This window comes from Amblyomma maculatum, unplaced genomic scaffold (assembly GCF_055883805.1).
Source record: "Amblyomma maculatum isolate TAMU_Amacu unplaced genomic scaffold, ASM5588380v1 scaffold_13, whole genome shotgun sequence".
Taxonomy (NCBI): domain Eukaryota; kingdom Metazoa; phylum Arthropoda; class Arachnida; order Ixodida; family Ixodidae; genus Amblyomma; species Amblyomma maculatum.
This window is the reverse complement of record NW_028146738.1, coordinates 35,150,584-35,162,800: the sequence shown is the minus strand read 5'-3', so window position 1 is coordinate 35,162,800 and position 12,217 is coordinate 35,150,584. Positions and strand designations below refer to the sequence as shown.

Here is a 12,217-nt window from a genome sequence, read left to right as displayed (position 1 = left end):
ATAGTCCTCTTGATAATGATGATGATCTAGTGAAAACAAAAAAGCGGTAATGATTTTCTTATTTATTAAATAAAAACTGGTGTGCGCTCACTGTGAAGATTCGGCTAGTCTGTATTATGCAGTGATCTGCGACTTTATCGGGCACCGTTTTGAAAAATTATGCCGCCTCAACAGCAGGCTTGCTTATGGTGAAACTGTGCACAAAACTTGCGTCAAGTGGCGTCCGTGTGCTGTGCGATGTCAGCGCACGTTAAAGATCCCCAGGTGGTCGAAATTACTCCGTAGCCCTCCACTACGGCCCCCCTTTCTCTCTATCCACTTTCACTCCCACCTTCATCCCTTCCCTTACGGCGCGGTTCAGGTGTCCACAGAGCAAGTGTGACAGATACTGCGCCTTTCCCTTCCTATGAACCAACCAACCAACCAACCAACCCTTTTGATGTATATCAAGTTAGGCAAGGCTGCTTACTTGGTTTGGCTGCACATGATGAAAAACCAGATCTCTACGTAAAGTTTGAGGCGGCGAAAGACGGCAGCACCGACTTTTCGGCGAAGATAAAACCCCTTGATACTTTGAAAGTTACGCCAACGATTGAACTTTGCCGCCGCCGCGCTACCTCCTCGCCTCCTCCTCGCCCCTTGCGCGCCCCTTCGCTGAAGGCCGGCTCTCCGCCCGATTTCCTGAGCGACGATTGGTCTCCCTGCCGTTGCCATTGGAAACCGACGCGCGTCCGGCGCTTCCATTGTGTTTTCTTTTTCCTTCGCGCCATTTTTCTCCTAGTCTCGGCTAGCGAATATTGCGCGCTGTGCTTTTATTGCAGCGTGCAAGCTCTATGCCGTGCTGTTGCGCGTACAACTGCAGCAAGTGGCCTGAGGATGGTTATGCGGTATTCATGATATCTCAAGGCAAGCGTGACGGCTTGCGCACGAGTCAATGGATTCACAAGATTAGTCTAAAGACGTTTATTCCTAGAAACAACAGAGTTGTTTGCGGCGTCGGGTGCCTTTCTCACTCTCCGTAATAACGCGTCACCTGACACTGCTTTTTTATTCCTGCTTGCTCCTCAATATTTTTGCGGCGGCAGCATGTTCATTGTATAAAAATAAGGCTGTCCTCTGCAGCATGCTGAATATTCTGTGAGGCTCCAAGGCTCCATCATTTAACACGCTTCGACTTCTGTACAGTCAGAAACAGGGCGCTATAATCTGCTTTTTGCTGTCAGAAATAACTGGAAAATTACAGTCTCTCGATTGCATTTGTCGCGATTATGCTAGGATCCCTGGCCTCCTTCATTAAAAATCAAAATTCGGGCTTGTAGAGGAGCTAGCCTTTCCAGCTTAAGTACTTGTAGTGTGCGTCGGTTACTCGGGAGCAATGAATGCTGCCCCTGAAAAACTCTTTGGCAAGTAAACCCGAGGTATTGCGGGTAATCTGCACTAGTTAGGTCGTACGGCATTTTTTTTTTTCAATTCTTGAATGTGTCTTGCCATGCTTCGGCGCACGCGTGGGTTAAAAAATATGCGTTCGTTTTATCAGGGATACGGCCAATGTGCAGGAGGTGTTCATATGATCACACACGATTCACTTTGACCATGACTACTAGGCGTTGGCAGGTTACCTTCGCTTCGAAAGCTGGAGCTCTAAAAGCGCGATTCCGCGTATTCATTTATTGCGAGAAACGTTATCCCATCGATGTCAAATCAGCCGGAATCATTGCATCAATTTTCTGTATTTACGAAACTTAAACAATCAATAATGATTATAGTTATTATGTAAAAATAGGGGAACATTTTGCGAGCAACAATTTTTAACACTGTAACATATTACTCATTTCAATTGTATGCAAGAAGATTTTTTTTTCACCTAGCCTGAGTAATTATCTCATCGCTCTATGTTCTAGCTACATTTCACAGAAGACCAGTTTGAGCCGCCAATATTACACGAACTAGAAAAAAAAAACAGGCTAAACGCAGTTCCATCAATTTTCTCTCACCGACCTGTCCTGAAGTAAAGTAAGCCTCCTCGACAGAGACATGAACCTCGCGCTGATAGTAGTCAGTTATTTCTGTGGCTTGCTCTTTTCCCACCTCCATTTGTGAGAAAACAAGAAAGTATAAGAATTAAAAGTCAATGTATAGTTATCTCGTCAGATATTATGAGATAATAGAGATATGACTGACAACGTAAGTCAATGAAAATTGAAGTATATCAATGGGTCATGGGACGGCATCAGATTAAATGGTGATGGTTATGAATAGTGATAGGTAATGATGGTGACTGTTACGGATAATAATAGTAAATTATAGTAATAGGCCCGGATAGGGAGGTGATAGTGTTCGTTGCGGATAGTGACAGTTACAATAGGTCTCTGGCATTAGTAGATATAGTGATAGATAGGATAGCGATAGTTACTGAATTGGCAGTTATATGCTTTCTCATTTCCGCACGTTGAAGACCTATGTGCACCTTGTAATTTTTTTATTTGATTGTTGCATTAAATGAAATCAAGCTCTTTTACACAGCGCATGAGACCACAGCATGCTTGCCCCAGAACTTCAGTGTGTCGGCAATAGCGCCCACCACTTCTCCCAGTGTACCCTGCTACTTTTAACCACACGCGAAGTCAGTGAGGGGCCGCGTGCTCATAAAATTGTTTAATTCCTCCATCAGCATCATATCAAGACTGCCGTGGCAAACCTGTTCCTTGCCTCGAAGCAGCAAGGAACAGCTCAAAATTTGGTTTTATACAAAATTAACTAATGAACGCAGATTATCGCGGATCGCTAACTAGCACAGTGCCATTACACTTGGCCTAAGCTTTCCAACGGTATACGGTTCGATGTTGTAGCTAAAATTTAGATTTTAATTGCAATTTACTAGATATCAATTTGGCCCAGTAATGATCGAAACACATGTACAATTAACCAATAATCCAATCTCATGGTTGAGCACGTGACATATACTATGCTTAGAGCGATAGCTTGACAGTAGCGAAATAGACTAAGTCCTGCTTTAACCTTCTCTAATCTTGAAGTTCAAGGCACCAGCCTGGATCGTTTTCCGAAGTTTTACCGCGGTGACAGATTTCACGCTTTAGAAAAAGAAACACAAAGTCAAGGGCAGTACTAGATTAAGTGCACAAAGTAAAACCTTATCATGAGACTTCAAAAGTGTCTGTAGCACAGAACTCGCCTGAAAGCTTTGTTTATCAGTATTCCCCATTCAAACAGTTCTAAGAAGAAACCAATCAATTCATGAACTTTACTTTCGGCATTATCAATGCTTTTCTCGCAATTTTTCAAAAATTTTGTGCACTCCTGGAGCGCAGACCTGGCCCAAAAGCTCGCGCTTCACTCACTGCTGCGGCCGGCCGGCGGGTGTCAAGGGGAAAAAGCGTGTCGTGCGCAGCGCTCGCCGCCGCCGCGCGAGGAGAATCGAGGAGGAAAGCGCGGCGCGGAGGAGAGTGTCGCTACTTTCAAATTATCAAGGGATTTTAGGCGAAGATAACTGCTGGCGCCATCTGTCTTGGACCGAAAGGGCGCGTTCAAAGCTAGCCGCGCGCATTTCTCACCTCAGTGGTTGTAGCGCTAGCCTCCAGGGAAGGCAGATGGCGCCAGCAGTTATGTAAAAGAGAGCCCTTTGTCATGCGTTTGAAATTCATTCAGTGGACTCTCCAGTGCATCCTCATAGGGGCTAGAACAAATTTTGTTTAAAGCTATCAAAAATCATCACTTTGACGAAACACCTTTCGAAGCAATTGTTTTTCTTCAAAAGGTTTGGTTTTATTTATAGCGCTTAACATCAGAGAACTCAGATAGTTGAGGGAAGCTTTGGCAGAGGACTACGAAATTTTCGACCACCTGGTGAGTTTTCACGTGCGTTGACATGGCACATTACACGATCGCCTCATTTTTTCGCCTCGATCGAAAAGCGCTCGCCGCGGCGAGGAATCGATCCCAAGATTGCTCGAAACGTTCGTGTAAACAGCAATCAATTCTAGTTAAATAAATATTCTATAAAACCTAGGCAACACGTCACCCAGTGTGAAATCCGTTCTTTTTTCACATTTCTAGGGATGCAGTACTGCAGCTAAAAGACAGCCAGGATATAAGGTGAACCTTTTCGTTGACATTTCCTATTGCTTTGCGCATCAAGAACGGTTGCTTCCACAAAGGAAACAACTGATGAAAACTGATCGCATTTGCTTTCAGAATGCCTGGGGAATAGCCGTGTAAAATGTTTGGCGTTTCGAAAATTTTATCTGTATAGAAAATTTATCGCCTCTGAGAATGAATTTTATATGCAAAAGAAAGGAATTGCGCATTGCGTATGTGATGCTCCGGCTTTGCTTTATACATTTTTTAGCTTGCACTGAATGCCATCTACACAGTCCTTTTACTCAATAAAAGATTATTTGCTTTTGTACAGCGTTTCGTTGCATGAAGCACTCTATAACATCTATCTGTATCCTCATCTTTCTGTACAATTTGGCGCGATATCTTCAGTGCGAAATACCAACGAGCCCCCGCTTTTGCTTTGTTGCCGTTAGATTTAAATAATACTCGGTCATTCTCAATGAACATACATTTTATAGGCACTAAATGAATTAGAAAAACATGACAGGGGGCTTATTTTCAGCTGCAGGCTCCTGGTTGAAGCCTGCTTCCAGTTCTTGGATTTAAGAATCCGCATCACGGGTTAGCACGTGTGCTGGCCGTACTAGCCCAGAGCACGAGATGAACTACTGCCATATAATTCATGCCATTCAAAAATACCGAGATCGCTATCGCTAAACTCTCCTGGAAGACAGCACTCTGAAAAACATGTGTAGAGCCGGAAACCTTTTTTAAAAGGCCGCGCTGGCAACCACTACTAGGATGCGAAACAACGAAAAATCGGAAAAGGAAACGTTCATGCGGCCCCATCAAGCTGCTGGAGCCAGCGTCGGCTGCTTGGCTGTTCTGCGCCTTGCAAAACAATATTCAAGAAGCTAGTTTTTGTGGCCGAGTTCAGAGTGCGTTTTTTTCGTGTTCTATCAGCTGCATGTTTTTTTTTCCCCTTTAACTTGGGCAGACGCATAGCAGTCTAATGCCTATGCCGGTACACGGTTTGGTTTGTGTGTTCCGTGTCGAAAATCTTTCTTGTAACCAAATGAATGGCCGATATTGAAGGTTCTCACCAATCATCATCATCATCATCATCTTCATCGTCAGCCAGACTGTACCCACTTCAGGGCGAAAGCCTCTCTCATGTTTTACCAATTAGCCCGGCCCTGTGCTAGCTGCATGCACTTGACCCCTGCAAACTTTTTAGCCGCATCCTCCTCTGCTCGCATTACATGCCATGCTCATGTAAATTCCTAATCTTGAATTGCACTATAATGTCATTAACTCGAAATACTTTTCTGACTCACTCTGCACGCTTCCTATCTCTTGATGTTACACCTATCATGTTTCGTTCCATAGCCGTGTGCGTTGTCCTCAACTTAAGTACATCCCTCTTGGTTAGCCTCCACATTTCAGCCCCATAGGTGGGTACAGGCAAGATGCAACTGTTATATACTTTCGTCTTGAGCGATACCGGTAAGTTGACAGCCATACCCTGCGAGTACTTGCCAAACGCTCTTCATCCCAGTCCTATTCTCCTGGTTATTTCAATTTCGTGATCCGGATCTGCGTTTACTATACCTGTCCTAAATATACATATTCGTCTGATACTTCCAGTGCTTCGTCACTTAACGTAAACTGCTGTTCCTTCTCGAGGCTGCTAAACATTACATTAGTCGTTTACATATTGCCGCGAAACCTTGAAAACTGTATTTGTTGTTTTTTTAACAGCCGCCGGCATGCGGCCTTATCACTCTGGATTCTGTATCGCCTATCAGTTATGTATTCTTTGTTTGTTAATGCTCAATGTGGCGAGACGCACCTTTATCAGTTTCGTTGTAGTGCAAGATGCACCTAGATCTGTCTCGAAGATTCCGGCCACTCGTGTATTTTACTACAATGTTCCAGCTTCTGCTTGTAGCAGTTTCTGACGTCATCTAGATTGTTCTGAGCAGCCTTTAAATTGAGCGGTGATGAGTGCGACGGGCATTATCGACGAGCACTTTTGTTGCTATCGCCGCCGCCGAGTCGCTTAGTTCTTCTGCGGGCGCAAGTCAGCCCAATAAAGAGTTAATTTCCGTACCATCAAGCCTCTGTCTTCTTTTGGTGTTTACGGCCTTGTCACCACTTCGTGACAATATAAATTTTCAATCCTACCTTTCTGCTAGTCCTGTTTAGGTCATCAATCATTCATTGCAGTTCATCCCCTGAGCTACTTAGCAAGGCAATGTTTTCAGCTAATTGCAGATTATTCAGGAATTCTTTATGAGAACTTATCCCTGACTACTCCCATTCGAAGTCTCTAAATTCTTCCTCTAAGCAAGCTATGAACATTACTAGGGAGATCGTGTCTCCTTGCCTAATTGTGAATTTTCTGACTTCTTTTACGAAGAGCAATGGCTACTGTGCAGCCACTATATATTTATATCTTCAACTACTTCCACATACGGCGCGTCGACACCATGATTTCGCAATGCCTGCATAATTGCCGATGTTTCTACTGAGTCAAATGTTTATTTCGCAATCAATGAATGCAACGTATAAGGGTGTGTTATATTCTGAGCATTTTTCTGTCCTCTTGTTGGTGGTATGGACACGATCGATAGTAGAGTAATCTTTCCGAAAAGCTGCTTCATCTTTTGCGTCATTTAAGTATAATATTGTCCTATTCTGTTATCGGTTGAATGAATTTGAATGAACTACGTTTCTATCCATAATTAGTTATTGTTTTACAAGCGTGACGAGTCCAGTGATAAATCAGAATCATCTTTAGCCGACCTATCGGTACATGAGTTCACGTTTTTGAATTTCAGCCTCTGTTCCAGTAAGCGGCATACATGTTCTTGTAGTGAAATATATATATTTTTGTATTTTTTATACATCAAGGAGTAAAATGTGCCAGAATCGTAATAAAAACACCTCTGGTTCCAGGGACTTAGTCGCGAATCCTGACATGCAGGTATTTAGTTTGCAAATTAATTGTATGTTGCTGTACCAACCTTCATTGCAGCAAAGCCTTAAGCGCCGAAAAGTGTCTATCAGACACCTGTCGGTGCAGAGAAATGCTTGCGCCCATGAATCATGGAGGTGGGAACACTTATGCTTTTGTCAGCTTGAAATGGTCAGTTGTTGCAACAATCTTTACATATATATATGCTGAACGAAGCTGCACATTTCTCAACGATGATATGATACAATAGTTCACAAGAAGAGACCCTAGGGGCGACGTGTTGTTTAATTTTTTGCTGCCGTAAAATAATTCGCTTTTCTCTACCAGGCTGAGTGCCTGTAAAAGACATCAAATAGCCCCAGCCCCAAAATTTTGCCGAGCATGTTTGCGCTCTCGCTGGTTGTATCTTTTTTCAGCACCCAAATTATAGAGGAATTGTCGAAATTTAAGAGATATCAACTTAATCTGGATAGGTTATTTAGCATGTCTTTTTTTTTACAATGACTGCCAGTGGGCATCGCGTCTGGCGGCAGTACAAACGATGTAATGACTTCGACCGCAAAGGGTTCTCTACATGCGCCGAATTAAAAGCGCAGGAGAGCATTTTCTGAGTCATTGATGGTGAATTATGCAAACACAGGCTTACGTTTTCGAGAGTGAACATGAAGGCCGGCAACAGGATGTCGAAGGCGTCGACCTCTTCAGTAGGTAACACGTGGACATCGCAGTACTGTCCGCGCACTTTCTCGATGCCTTGCTCGTCCCTCACCACTGTCTCGATGCACTCGTCGTAGGCGCCCAGGCCTACAAGGGTCCCCTGCAGCAACCCTGTGGGAAACTTGGCCGTGGCGTCAGCCACTGCATGGAATCGTTTGCGAAGAGGAATAATACGGAGTATTGAATATTGGAATATTGAACCTTCATTGAATATTGAATATGGAATATGAATATACTGTTTACGCAAGTCACAAGTCGTAAAAATTGACCAAAAAGTTCAAAATGGGTCGGCAACAAAATTGAAGGAAGATTCAGAGCAATTTCAAGGTTTTTATTACGTCGAACTCTTATAGTTCGACATAAAATATCACTAATATTATAGGCGTTGTTGCTGAACGCATCTTACGTAGCATCGTTTTGAACAAGGGTCGGAATATGTTAGGATGTCCCGCTATGCTCGAGCAAACAAGCAGAGTAGCCTTGCTTCACTTCGCGATTCCTAAGGTAGCTCGAATTATCTTCACTAATTTCTCCCAGAAGCTTTATGAAAAGAAAACATTAAAAAGCCTAAGAATCGTAGGACTGTATTTTCTGCACTTATACTTTGGAAGGATAACTGGTGCGCAGGTGATTTAGGACAGAGGACATTAACCTGATTACCGGCTTCTTAAAACGTCACTCAAAATAAGGACCAGCCAATAAATTCACCCAGGGGTGAATGAAGTATTTAAGGGAAGCATCCAGTATGGCCACACTTACGCCTCAGCGCCCATGGCTCGAGCTCTTGGATGGCGCGTGCAAACTTGAGCAATCCGATGCTGCAGTCAGGTGACATGTCTGCTTGTAATAATTTTCGCATAAATCCGGCGCCCGAATTCATCATCAACTGTTTTACCATGATTCGTAGACTATCTAGAGTAACCTTTGCCTTTTTAGGAGCGTGGGTCGCTATTTGAGTTGTTGTAGGGGCCTCCTCGATGGAATTCGTTCGGTTGCTCGCTACTTCACTGATGGGAGCGACGCCAGGAGTTTCATTAGACACAGAGGCCACATCATACGTTGAATCCGAGTTCGATGACTCGGTTGAACTCCAAGAAGATTCCGCAACTTGATCCCGCTTCATTCCGACCGTCAGACGAACAGAAACTTCCATAGCCTTCGCTGCCATTGTGGTGGGTGTAACTGTTCCGAGGGAATGGCTGCTTGGGATTTCGGAGACGAACTGGGGCCACACATCCATCCCTTCACGATAGGTTGCACTTCTTTCTAACGTCCGCGGGACTTCACGGCTGGTTTGCGCCTTTTTGATGATACTTGTTTGAGCAGTGACTGCAATCTCATGGCTTGTCTTTGGTAAAGTTGTCTGTGCATAACTCCCAAGTGCAAAAAGAAGCAGTAGACCACATAACGTTAGGCTAAGAATCTCGAACTCCCGATACCTCATCGTCTTGTCATACATTAACGCATGCACGTGTGCGCCGAAAGACCTCACTCGTAGATAATCGGCTTATATTCTGGCGCTCCTAATGCAACGAAAGTCTTTTCGAAATGAACAGCTCTTGCCCTCGTCAGACGTCCGTCTCCTGACTGACCCTACGAGCCAAACGTGCGCAAAGGGTAGCTGGATTTCACAAATAAAGCTCTTGCGTATCTTCCAAAAGCTATATAAAAAGCTTATCTCGCTTGCTTTTTGTTTGTTCGTTTCCTAGCCGTCGTGCCGTCGTGCCTACTGAGCCCTTCAATGTAGCAAGGGTGGCCGGCTACGAATAGGGGGCGAGCCTCATGAAACGTCAAATGCCCTCGCGTGTAATAAACAAAACAGGCCCTGCGGCAGACCGCAGTCAAGCATGAAAATCCCCTTCATTCGCGTGAGTCGGATTCTCATTAAATGGAGAGAGAAAAAAGAACGGAGGAAACGGTCGTGATACCAACGCCCAAGGCCGTGCACTATTGATAACCTGCTTCTCTTGAACTGATCTAACTGATGCTGGGTGCTGTGCACTGGGTACTGCGAAATAGAAATTCCAGCAGGTAGCTGGTGTTCGAGAATTCGGAACATGCGTATGGGATAAGGCGCATCACAAAAGCAGCTAGTGGACGAAAGCAGTTGCCGAGGAGTTTCGCCTGTTACCTTTGCTCGTTTTACACAACCATCTCTAAATCTCTAACTTAAGTTCGCTTGCCGATTTAAATTTTTCCGCAAGTTGACCGGTGATGAGGTCGCCTGAATTTCATTTTATGACATTATCGAGCTCATAACAACTTAGTTTACAATGAAAGTGGGGTTTTTGTCACCAGAATGCAGCAGTATATTAAGTTCTTGAAAAAAAGAGAAGTCAAAACACGGAACATACAGAAGCGAGCCACAAAGGACGACAACACAACACACAACAATAGTTGTGCTTGCTTCGTCTCTCCTCTGTGTTCTGTCTTTTGACTTTTCTTTTTTCAAGAAAATGTACCAACGGACCCAGATTTCAAGTCTTCTGAATATAACAATAGAGAATATCTTTGAATGCCTTTGCTAAGATTTTTAGGGTAAAAACCTTTCTAGGCTCATGGAATAAAATCGCCGTGTGCGAAAGTTGTGCGCGTGATCTGTGCTCTGATGTATCACTTGTCAGTTATCCTGATCATGTCCTCAGAAAAACAAAATCCTGTTTCCACCGGGAATCGAACCCCCATCCTTGAGTTTCAGAGTCGAGCGCTTTAACCAGCTATGCTGCGCCCGAGATCGAGGAACGCACATCGTAATAAACGTTGTCTACCGTGAGGATGATAGTATAGTCATGACAATGATGCTGCAATTGGTGATAATGACAATGATGACAGTAGCAATGATAATGACGATGCATATAGATAATAATGATTATGATAGCAAACGTGAGGCACACTGTGCAGAACCATTTCTGCATTTCTGCAGTGTAGATTCCACCATGCTCTCAACTTTTTTTTTTCTTCGGCGAATACCTAAAACGCGTCCGTAAAAGAAAAACGAGTAGCAAAAATGGCTGTTCCAAGTTATCCACCTCAAAAACTATTTCAGAAGCCTAAGGTACAATGAATGTAAGTTGGGATCCGGTGTCGCGCATTTTTTTTAAGGATGCCGGTAGGCGATTAGAGATGTACAGAAAGTTAAAAGTTAGTACTGCTGTCGGAAATCGTGTTTTATTATCCTCCGTCCTTTTTTAACTTGCCCTTAACATGCGGCTGTACTGTTTCCGATTTCCTTATCTAAGGATCGAGACTTACTGAAGTGAGGTTTGGATAAAAGCGAAGAGCACAGCCTCCGTTTGAGGTGAAATTTCAGATTGGCGATTAATGATTCGAAGTGGTGAATATTAACTCAGCGCTCTTCACTACGGGGTATCATGCGCATAGCTAAACATGCACCCTCGAAGCACCAGATCTTATAAGCTCTGCTTTGAACAACGTAGCTATCATGTTTGCTTAAATGAAAATGCGTCATATCCTCGCGAATGCCCCAGAAACGGGATTTGTGAGCGCTTTTTTTTTTTTTTTACAGAGTGGGAATGAGTGAAAAAAAGCATTACAGAAGATATGTACTAAAATTTCCGATATGAAACTGGTAAACCGCTGGAAAGGGAAAAGGGGGCGATGGATGAGGCTGTATAAGGAAATATGAAAGCCATTGTAAACAGAGAAGCAAAGCGGACGCATGTTTCGCAATCTCAAGTTTGCAAAAATTGAAATTCCTTCGGCAAAACAAACTGGGGGTAACGATTCTTCTCCGAGCAAAAGACAAGCAGTACACTGACTTTTGAATGGCTGAACGTTGCGATACAACTGATAGCGGGCGAAGGAAACTCAATAATCGTGTAAGATGCCTAGGCACTGATCAAGGTACTGAAAAAATCTGGAAGAGGACAGCGCTGTTAAAAACATGACGTCAATGTTAGGGGAGTCTTTCAGGACGGAGGATCTTCTCAACAGGTAATGAAGCAGCAAAGAACATTACAGCAGAGAGGGGGAGTTGAGAATCAAAAAATGCGAATTATAAAAAAGAGAGATAAGTATTCTTATATCAACACAAGACTATTCATGGAAGATATATATCGCCGCGAATGCTTCGTCTTTATTTGTTCTATTTTGACAGCCGCCGGCATGTAGCATTATCCCAGTGATTCTAGAGCGACGATAGATTCTGTCCTTTTTTCTTCATGCACGCTGTCAGGAGACGCTGCTTCACCAATTTCTTTGTCGCGCAAAATGCACTGGACGGAGTCTAGAAGATTCCTGCCCCTCGCATGTGTTTCTGCAATGTTCCAGATTAAGCTAGTCATGGTCTGCGAATTTATCTTGATCTTTACTTGCCACTTTCAAATTTAGCGTTGACACGTGCACGAGCATAAGTTCGATGACGGACGAATACGTTGTTATCGCCGCCGCCGATTCTCTTCTTTTGCGGGCGCCAAGTCAACC

General features: G+C 43.7%; 1 protein-coding gene across 1 annotated transcript in view; it reads right to left on the bottom strand.

The window, feature by feature from the left end:
- The window catches only part of LOC146172555 (nose resistant to fluoxetine protein 6-like), a 76,815-nt gene extending 68,107 nt beyond the window's left edge, over positions 1-8,708 (bottom strand). Inside the window, exons 1-2 of the mRNA XM_084585799.1 lie at positions 8,534-8,708; positions 7,704-7,915 (exon numbers count right to left, since the gene is read on the bottom strand). Coding sequence (XP_084441925.1) covers positions 7,704-7,915; positions 8,534-8,672 — 351 coding nt within the window. The 5' untranslated portion in view covers positions 8,673-8,708. The remainder of the gene's footprint in view (positions 1-7,703; positions 7,916-8,533) is intronic.
- Positions 8,709-12,217: the final 3,509 nt, after the last annotated feature.